Source organism: Spinacia oleracea, chromosome 2 (genome assembly GCF_020520425.1).
Source record: "Spinacia oleracea cultivar Varoflay chromosome 2, BTI_SOV_V1, whole genome shotgun sequence".
Taxonomy (NCBI): Eukaryota; Viridiplantae; Streptophyta; class Magnoliopsida; order Caryophyllales; family Amaranthaceae; genus Spinacia; species Spinacia oleracea.
Genome location: NC_079488.1, coordinates 39,308,989 through 39,320,158, shown reverse-complemented (window position 1 = coordinate 39,320,158; position 11,170 = coordinate 39,308,989). Strand labels below are relative to the sequence as shown.

General features: G+C 36.4%; 1 protein-coding gene across 1 annotated transcript; it reads right to left on the bottom strand.

Annotated features, from left to right (window-relative positions):
• Positions 1–1,715: 1,715 nt before the first annotated feature.
• LOC110791660 (cyclic nucleotide-gated ion channel 17) lies at positions 1,716–10,972 on the bottom strand. The gene is made up of 7 exons (XM_021996426.2): positions 10,601–10,972; positions 9,901–10,471; positions 7,971–8,183; positions 6,965–7,266; positions 5,068–5,179; positions 3,516–3,752; positions 1,716–2,825 (listed from the first exon to the last, which is right to left on the bottom strand). The coding sequence occupies exons 1-7, from the start codon at positions 10,627–10,629 to the stop codon at positions 2,130–2,132; spliced, it is 2,160 nt and encodes a 719-aa protein (XP_021852118.1). The 5' UTR covers positions 10,630–10,972; the 3' UTR covers positions 1,716–2,129.
• Positions 10,973–11,170: the final 198 nt, after the last annotated feature.

The following is an 11,170-nucleotide window of genomic DNA, read 5'->3' as shown; positions in this document are numbered from 1 at the left end:
TTCTGAGCAATTTCTGGAAGGGTTTTTTTCTCTTTGCATGGAACTGAATTTCTGTTGTCTAGTGGCTATAATCCACAAACAAATGGGAAAACTGAGGTAGTCAATAGATGTACGTGTGGAGAACTGCCTAAGATGTATGATTGGTGAGCATCCTAGTGACTGGCATATGTGGTTGCCATTGGCTGAATGATGGTACAACATCCACTTTCACACCTCATGTCAGTTCACTCCATATGAAGTGGGGTACAATCAAACACCTCCTCTACATCTTCCATACTTGCCTCAAGAATCTAGCAATGTTGAAGTAGACAAAAGTATGTTGAGAAGGGAAGCTATGATTAGCACTCTCAAGTTCCATTTTGCTAAAGCTCAAGAAATGATGAAAGTTCAAGCTGATAAGCACAGGTCTGAAAGAGTGTTTACTGTGGGAGATTGGGTTTGGCTTAAGCTACAAGCCTACAAACAACACACTGTCCAGAAGAGAACAAACTAGAAGCTTGCTCATCGGTATTATGGTCCTTTTCAGGTGTTAGCACTCATTGGTAAGGTAGCTAAGTTAAAGTGGCTAGTTGATGCTAAGATACATGATGCTTTTCATGTCTCAATTTAAGAAGTTTAGAGGGTCACTTCCTATTGCTGCTCACAATCTAGACTAGTTTCAAGGGTCTTATCCCGCTAACAATTCAATTCAGCCAGCTGTTATTCTCCAAAAGAGGGTGCTCAAGTTTCAGAATGCTCCACAAGTCCAATACCTTGTCAGTTGGGTTGGTTTAAGAGGATCATGAGGCAACTTGGGAAGTTGTTGCTTATTTATAAGCTAGAATTCCTTCTTTTATTGTCCAGACTCAAGGACAAGTCTTTTAAGGGGGGAAGCTATGATATAGGAGATTGTTCCTTGTAATCAAATGATCAAATTTTAGTGGTTTTGATCAACTTGGTTAAGTCTAGCTTTGGGCGGGAAAGCTAGTTGCAGTCAGTTAGCTAGTTGTTAAGAATAATTCCCTTAAAATCATGAAGGTTGTTAAAATTTGTTAGTTGGTTTTGTCAGCTTATAAAACAAATCATACATTGTAATTTGGAATCCAATGAATACAAACAACTTATTCCTCTACTCTTCTGCATTCTCTCTCTTCTTTTCTCATTCTCTTCTTCTTCTTATCTCTTTCTCTCGTCTGAAATCACCAGTGATCACCATTGAAGGTGGGTTCAGAGAGCTCATTTATCATACATACAACCCAAATAGGAGAATTTAACAAGTCATACAAAACGGAGTGAATAATAATGCTATCTTATACCAAGCAAGCTCCTAGTAGTAAATGTCAAACCTCACTAAGAGCCACCTGCAAAGATGGCTGGAAATACTTGGGCGAGGTACCAGTAGGGTCCTTCATCTTGCCCTAAATAAATGGTACCTTATACTATACTTACTTAACTAAATCTTTTCTATCTTTTAGAAAGAAATATACTCATCTGAGTCATAATCCGTAATAACTAAACAACCACTAAGTATTTACCATGTAGCATGGTTTGGTTTAAGTAGTGTCATTGGTTTTGCACTATGCCTGGTTAAACTGGAAAGATTGAACTTCATCCCAAACCCAAAAGGCCACTCCAAAAAAAATTTGGTTAGGAGGAAAAAAGATACAGACCATATACAGCACACCAATATTCATTCAGTTGCTAAACTGGTCTATTGAAAAGAAATCACATGAATATAATAAAATTATCATCTACTTATATCGAACAAAAAGCAGTGACCTGTATTTATATCGTCAGTGGTATTAGTGTACAGTACATGTATATATGATCAACATTTCATCGACAAATATAGGTTCGAATTTCAAATTACATTTCCTCAAGTTCCATATTGCGATCCAGTATACAATTCCAGTAACAAAATTCAATGAATTGCTTGTCCACATTTTCACTTTGTTGCACTCTGCACTTCATGAAAACAATTCATTCTCCTGTGTGCACCAGCAGATAAGCAAAACAATGCAGGCACATGCAGATGACGGCAGAGTAAGAGAAATTTCCAGCAATTCTGTGCACCGCCAATCATTGGCTTCCACTTTCATGAACCTTTAAGCTAATAATAAACCTTTTCTGTACAGATATTAAGTATGTGATCAATCATCATCAGGATCAGCAGAAAAATCGGGCTCTTCTGGTTTCTGCAACTTAATCTTCTGAGCACCTCTCCGGGTATTTGCTGCAAACTTTGAAGCTAATAATGTCACTGCTAGGTTTGATATTGCCCGAGGAGTAACACATAGAGGTTCTTCATCCTCCCTTGTTTCATCATCATCTCTTTCAGATGTGAAAGAATCCAAGGAAGAGAGACTTTTAGCCAACCTTCTCCTCTTATACCGCCGCCAAGCAGCCTGTATAAAGCAGGCAGCCCATGTCCTCCAATGATGAGAGTAAAACCTGAATGTATGTTGAAGCTTCTTGCTATGAAGTCGTCTGAATTGGTTGGCTACAAACTTGAGATCTTCTGCTCTAAGGGCAAAGGCTTCTACTTCAACAAGGGCTCTCACAGTTCTGGTTGATGACGGAAGATTTAGAGAGGATTTTGGATGAAGAGCCCAACCCAGTAACTCTTCACCACAAAAGTCACCAGGTTTCAAAGTAATCGAGTTAAAAAATCCAGTTCGACCCCCGTTTGTGGTGGAGCTCTCTAATCTCCCTCTAATTATGAAAAGCATCTCTGTTACAGGATCACCCTCCCGAACAATATATGTGCCCTCCGTACATAATGAGGATACAAGACGTTCACAGATTGCATCTAGTAGCTGATCATCCATCTGTGAGAAGAAAGGAACCTGCATAGTATAGAGTAGCTGGTTGGCTATATGGCATAAAAACAAAGCATCTAGGGAAGGTTCAGTCAATGACCAAGAAATATTATGGAAATCTAATGTTATACTATATGAAAAGGGAGATAATTAAATTTATGGGTTATGTGTTGTGCACAGAACCCAAATGTAAGTAATAATCACTTGAGGGGCCTGTGCAGAAAACAAAGAAAATGAGTGAAGAATATGACACAAGAACAATCAAAATTAATAGTTCCATCCTTTCTCAGAATAGGAGAGAGCATGTTTGGCAAAACTCACTCATCATAGTTATGAGTACAACCAGGTATTCTCAGTTTCCTTTCACATCACTTTCATTCGTGCATAGTTGTGTGTTTTTATTTTTTTACCACTTGACTTTTCAATCTTTTTCTGATTACTACTAAAACTACAAACATTACAATTTGGAAAAGAAAACCTCGCTCTTTCACTTCCTTCTTCAGAAAATACTGTCATGGGGTTGGTCAGATCCTTCCACCAGTTCAAACTCCAGGCTGTTATTATTGTTTTGTCGTATCTCATTGGTGACTGAACATTTTTAGAATGTGAGCATTCAACAATCTTCCTAGCTGGTTGAATTTGAAAAATCAAAAATAAAAGGAAAGAAATATGAAAAAAGCACTCTAGACCAATAAAATTGGGGGACAAAAAGCATACCCTTCGAACAAGGTCCAAGCACAGGTGACTCTGAATGTCTCTGCGTAGGTCAACAGGTAAGCTAGTCAGAATTGTTTCTTCATCCACCCCTCGAGTTGCAAGCCATTTATACTGTACAAAACGTCGGACACGCTGTTTCAGATCTTCAGGGAGTTGCCGATGCTTCATCCATTCTTCAGTATCTCTTCGCTTGAGTCTCCACTCTTCAAGCCTCACAGTGATAGATTGAAGATAAGTCTACATAAAACACATTTAAATTAAGGAATGATTCATATACAATCTGCGTAACTTCTAAACTAACGGACAGGAAAAACACAAGCATTAAAAAAGGAGCGTAAGATAATTTTCATCACTAAAACTCTGCTGCTTTTAGATGTAGATGAGATAAATTTTGGGACTGGGACATCAAAATTGAAAATTCTACACAAATGGTTCTCCTTCCTCTAATACACGGAGCTTAGAGAATGGTAGAAACATTAATATGCACCAGCTGCAGTCCTGCCAGAAATGACTCAAGAAAAGGGATAGATATATCTGTTCAATGAATAAACTTAAAGATATTGTCCAACTTCCTGCTGCAAATTCAAACAGTCCGCTGAAAAGATCTTTAATAATATCTTGTCACAACCATATTGACTTGGGGAATGACAGGTGAGATGCAGGTAGCCACCACTTGTAAGGCGTTACTTAATTACTCACTGTTGTCAATGCTTGAGGTATTCACAACTTGGTGCGATAACACCTTTCACAGTTTTGAGTACACATCTTAAACTCTTGATGCGTGAACATCAATCCCAAGTTTCAGGCTAAACTGTACGAGATCTAATCTCATAGCAAAATTCAAGGCTCCTATGGCTCATTTAAGTATCTTTTAATGTGTACAAGAATTGGATGGCCAAGAAGACAATCATGTCAAAAAGGAGCTACTGAAGAGTGGTCATTGCAAAAGGAGAAAGAATCATAAAAATGTCACCTTTATAGTCAAATATGTGAAAATGTGAAATATTGTCACTACAACTTTTTTGTTTATAAAGAAAAACCCCTTCAAGGACCCTCACAGACTCAGTAAGTCCACGCACACAATTGTACTTCACAGTCATTAGCCTCAAAAAAAAGAAGCATAGGACGCTAGAGTAAAATGAAGAAAAAAAATGTGACACTCAGACCAATCCACATACAGAATTCGTGCATATGCTGCACTTACAGATACACTGAGCAGAAAAGGCAAAGATCGTAAAGAAGACACTTTTTTTTTTACAATACTAGGGAGCAAACATCATATATTTGAAATAGAGAAAGAGAAAAGATCGCAAATTCACAATGGATGTGAAGAAAGACCACACTTCCAGAACTCTAATGCAGCAAGCAAGAACAGTAAAGTTTAATAGATTTTTACAAGCTGGAACTTTAATCACGAACAGCACAGATTTGGAGATGATAACCAAACACATCCCCAACGTTTAAAAGCAAAAACATTGAAGTTATTATTTTCCACCACGAGGAATACTTCAAAATACAAGCAGAAAAAAACGTTAAAGGATAATGGAATTACCTGCATATTCCCAATCAAATGTGCGAATAAGACAAGACCCAAGATTGCAATGAGTATGGCAAATGATGTCTCCCCAATAAATGTGCTTGTATTTAGATTCTGGCCATATGAACTGTAGGAGAAATATAAAAAGGTATATTAACATCTTGAAGCATATCATATCCAGATAGCATCTAGACCTTTGAGCTATGAAGAGCCTTATTTTTCAGCAATGTTTACTAAGAGAATTTAGCACATTGTGTCTAATTTGCTCAAACTACCCTTTACCATGTTATGGTTCCTGTAGAATGAGTCAAGGTTGATAGAGAAAAAGATTATGGATGTTGGGAAGGATTGAAGAAGGAAAGTCTTGTTGTTCTACTTCCTAAGATACTAAAGATTATTTAATGTATCTCCTAACTAAATCAACATCCTTCAGCTGCAAACATAATCCCCAATTTCTCTTCCAACCTTGCACACATTTCATTATATTGAAAATGTCTCATCATCCTCCAAAACCTTTCACAGGCAAATCGTACACAACTATTGCCTTCCCATTCTAAAACATTCTGGAAACATAAAAGGCAGCCCCGCAGACCTCTCCATAGCCATTAACCCCTCAAGGCTCAAGGCCCTCACTTTGCTTTACTAATTTACTTACCAAATCCCACACAAAAAAGGCATGTTTCTGACAAAGAAAACGACAAAGGAAACTAGAAATATATATAGATGTTTTTGCCTAAATATATCTACACACTTCTTTTGTATGTAATTTATTTTATCTTATAAACTGATTCTGACAATTGACTCGAATTTTGGCTTCTCGTTTCCAAACCCTTTGTCCTATATCATCAGAAATACATTTGCTTGTGAAATAGCAAATAACATTTAAAAAATGGCATACTGAAAATAAATATTGAGAATAATGGTTTCTTCTTTCTTTCTTTTTTTTGTCTTTAGGTAAATTGGGTAATCAGGTACCAACACTTACAAAAAAAAAAAAAAAGACATCTACTACACCAAGGCTACCATGATTAAGATACCATTTAGACTCCTTTAAGGTCTCTAACACATGACGGCTTCCAAAGCCAATATAGTACTTATTGTCTAGTCATCTTCCAGTAATTTTCTATTAAAACTTCTTATTGCTTTCCCTTCCACTACTTTCCACAAACCAACCCCTGATTTCTTAAGTGAAAGTATACATTCCAACACAGTGCTCCCAACCAATAATATGTTAGTATCGTGGAATAGAGAAAGTCATTGGATGAATATGCACTTACTAACTAAAAGGACGATGTATTTGGACCAGCGAATATAATAGGTGAAGCACAGAGGGATGAAGGTCGGTACTTTGTATAACCATTGAGATCTAAAGAAAATAAACTAACTCAATAAATCAATAAAATACAACCTTCTAACAGCTAACCACTTATTTTGCCACGAATTGCAAGCACAGAAATGGAAAAACTTAAACAATTACACCACTATAGAACTGCGAGGATAAAACAAGCAAACATCTATGGAGTAACATATCTAAATGAATGAAAACCCAATTTCTACCTTGGATGCAATTATGATAACAAGGGTCTGATCAACCTATGACATCGTAGTTTGTTGATTACTGATTTGCATAAATGAGGAGCGTTATATTTGCAAGCACTTTCTATAGTGTTCCCCCGATTATTTAAGTATATTTATTTACTCATGACATACTTCATTTGTTTATCATCTTTTTGGGAGGACACCCTATTTCAAAAATTTGAAAGGGGACAAAAGACATCCATCTCTATTGCTACTTTAAACTACGTGGTCTAATTCTCAATCAGTGAACTCAAGAAAGCTGAATACATGGATACACCAGCTATTACACTAGTACATCGAAAAAATGTCTATCAAAGATGGTTTGAGGGTCTACCTTAATTGTTGCAAGCCCCACCATAAACAATAGAAGTACTTCCGGATGAAATTAGAGGAGACAACATTCTTCTTCACTGCGTCCTCAAAAATTCCATAAGGGAAGCTCTTACTTCGTTTTGGATCGCAGTTGCTGAACACACTAGTTCCATTGGCCCAAGCCACACGATTTAAATTCTTGAACATATCACAATCTAAAAAATGAAGCTCGCATTTTGGAGGGCCTTTTTCAAGTCTGCAGCTGGACTTCCAACAGTGTGTGTACCTCTCAATTGATAGTAAATACCATGCTGCCCCCAGAACCTGTAAAACAGCAGCATAGCACAGGAAGTTCAGTTGAACCAGGTGAACTGGACAGAAAAGAGAACAAAGAGGATAGCAACAGAAGGAAGTCTATTGATCCCAATTTCATTAGTAAATGTGTTATTCTGATGTTTTTAGTTTATTTATCATCTTCTATCCATTACACGGCCATCTAGTAGGTTCAAGTACATACTCAACTCACTTCAGAGCATATAAGCTGTCGCTAATGATACATAGGTGCTACAATCCTTTAAATACGTTTTTGTGGGAGGGAGGAAAATATCCAATAATACGGAGTAAAAAAAATACTCTGTAGGAAACAAAAAAAATACAAACTTTAACAAATTTTCTAGTTCATATTAATATTTTATAACATATGTAATCTTTTTTTCCCTGAGATAAACTACTTTTTCCCAGTTTTTATTATAAAACAAACAAAACACTTGAAGGGGGGGGGGGGGAATAAAAAGTATTTGGAAAGCAACTCCTTACTGCATTAAAAAAAATTAAAAAAAAATAACTCCACAGCTGAGGCTAAAGCAAACAAGCAAAAGTTTTAGCTTTTGTACTTGATTATTATTCTATACCAAATGGCTTCTAAGATATCGAATTGCAATTATGTAGTTCATTAGAGGTGAATTTGTGTGCATTAGTAGCAGATTGTACTGTTCAGCTTTTAAAAACAAACAATAAGACATACATACATGGCTAGCCAAGATATATAATAGCAGATTGTATGCTGCACCAGCCCATGCAGTCTTTGTGACAACTCCAGTGGCCTTGATGATTTCAGAACTCAAGGGGAAAATCACATATAAGCGAGGAATATACTGAAGCAAAACAATGAGCGCAAGAGCATTGTTATTGTGATCAGTTCTCGGACTTCTCGATGCAGGTATGATGAACCAGATTACAATCTGCAAAGATATTATGAGAAAAACAAGATAAATAATGTTGAAAAACGGCCATAAATTATCAAATTAGTATGAAGTTTTCCAGGGAAATCTTCCCTTGAATAAAATATTAAAAACTTGTAAGCTTTGAATTTTCTTTTTTCAAAGAAATAAAAAATCCAATTATTAAAGGTGAACTTATTGTTCAAAGAAATAAAAAATCCAATGGACGACTATGACTCCAGGAGTCCATAGAAAAAAATGAACATAGAAAATAAGCCTTATTGTTCAATTCATCTTTGACTATCATTGTGAATTACTAATGTACAGTACATCAAGGGCGGATCTTCCCTTTAGCGGGAGTGGGCCTCCCCCCCCCGGCCGAAATATTTCGTACTGTTTTGGTTTCGGCCCCCCTAAATTTTGAATATAATTGTATATATTTTGTATTACATGCTTAAAATTTTTACGGCCCCCTACAAAAACGGTTCAAGATCCGCCACTGAGTACATAACCCTGAAACTCCTTTTAATCACTTAAATTAACCCAAGTCCCAGTAGGACCATTTTTTCCATTTTGCAACTATACAAGTACAGGAATACTTAACTACTTGCGGAGAAATAGTTGCATCATAGGTGAAGGTGCAGTAGTTTCATATGAGGAAAGCATAACAAACAATGGATTTAGTTTCTGAGATTCTTCTTTCCTGGTAAGTCAAAATATTATGCGGCTGCTTTTGTATCCTATTCAAAGTCTTTTGATCTAATAACATAGTTTTGGTTTCACGCACTCCAATCAGTGTTAGCAGTGGCATACATTTCTTAATTGCTAAAGTTGACATCCTTGCATTCTCAGAATACTAGAGATAAAGCTAAGGCAATTATGTTTAGCTGACAATATCTCCAGTTATTGCCAGTACTTATAAAAGGCCCATCAATATTCATAGGTTTTAGATGACAAATCAGGCCTGAAAGAGGCTACTGTGTGTTATGCTGCTTTCAAGTCTTTGAGAGACTGAGACAACCATTTTCTTTAGCATATCTGACGGGTAGGATGGTGTTACTTTTGAAATTAGTCATTCCTGCACTCTGAAAGCCTTTTCTGCAATTGACTTCTTGAACTGAATAAATCTGGGAGTACGTCAAAGAGATTGACAGCTTTTAACAGGAAGTTCAATAGATTATTTTTACCGTTCAGATTCCTCTAGCAGAAAATTACAAGGGAAAAAGTCTGCAGTCCTAAAGAAAAAAAGTGTATGGACAAACCTGTCTTCTGAATTCTGAGGAAACAAATGCAATAGCAAGTGATGGAGTTAACTTCACTGTTAGTCCCCAAAGCTGATATTATGATCAAAGATTCATGGAACTTAAGGATAACTTATTCCTAGGGCTTGAAGAAGAATTTCGACACCTAGAAATTTGGCTATTGATTGAGTAGAATGGATCATAGATGATGGCGTTTCAAGAGGAATGCTTCCATTTCCATATAACTGTATAGTTTTATAGGATGGATGATTTTAAACTTGACACTGCATACATGATACTCGGAGTCTCAGACTTTTAATACCAAATCACTCATATTTCTGTTAAGTGAATCAAAGAGGGGCAGAAGACTGATAAACCTTTCACATAAACCAAAATGATCATAAACCATAACAAAAATTATGCAGGAACTTTTAAGCTTACTTTTACGATCATAAACTTCATAAAAATATAAGTAAATGCTTAAGAACCTATCATACCTGTGGCAGAGGCAATGTGGCAATAACATCAACGAAGAAATCGGATTTTAAGTACCTCCTTGCAATCATCTTGGGGTCCCTCACAAGCTCACCCCTTCCAAAAACCCGAGAACTAGGAGCAACATAAGCTGTTCTGAATTTGATAAACAAGTGCAGAAGGTAAAAGAGATCCGCAATCGTCCGGCACAAGGTAACAAAAATTTGCAAATGTAAGTCTGTTTTCACACAAGAAGTCTTATTATCCCCAGCTATCCCAGGTAGATAAAAGTATAACGGGTCAATGAACAGCGCTAGCAAACACGCAACAATGAATATCTTGTTCCATCTTAGCACAATATCACCTCCAGGATCTAGTATCTTCTTCCTCCATGATTCCTCCTCCTCTTCTGGTGGGGAAACCTTAGTCTTACCATACTTATATGCTTCTCCTATTCTACCACTAACCCCTAAATTCCCACTACCATTGAAATAGATTGATGAATGCTTATAAGCAGATGCTGACTTATCTAATCTCGTAGGGTCTGATTTTGGCAATACAATATCTGGGTCCTTTTTCCCAGTAGAGTAAAACCTATAATTGATTGAAGAATAAACATAATTAACACTAAATTTCAGCAATTAAACCAATAAACATCAAATTAAACAGCAGCAGAAATATAAACAAAATTAAATTGAAGAAAAGAGTTACTTGTAAGCTAACCTTACTGTCTTTTGTTTCTTCAACTCCATGCTAAAACCCTAACATACCCAGTTCAGAGTAACAACCCAGATCACTGACGAAACTTCCAATCAACAAAGATCTCTTAAAATAATAGAAAAGTTACAAGAAACCCAGTAAAATTTATGAAGCAATTGCACCAAAAACAAGCAGGATTTGGTGGGAATTCAATACATTTTTTACCCAATTAAGATCTTTATTTAGGGAAACTTTGAACAGTAGAAAATGGGTATTGCAGCCTCTATTTCGAGTGGAAAATTCTTCACTGTTGGTGTGATTAGCAGACACGGAGGAGAGAGAAAAAAGGGGGATTATAGAAATCAGAAATGAGACTATATAGAGGGAAGAGGAAGATAAGTCAAGGAAGTTGACTGAAGAGAAGAACAAAGTGATGTAATTATTCCCAAATTCACACTGGACACTTGTAAAATAGCTGTCTAGTTTGAGGAAGTACAAATACATATCAGATATGTATGGGGAAATACATATCAGAACACAAGACAAAATAGGAAAAAGGACAAAAAAATAATTAAATGGTACTTTTTTAAACAC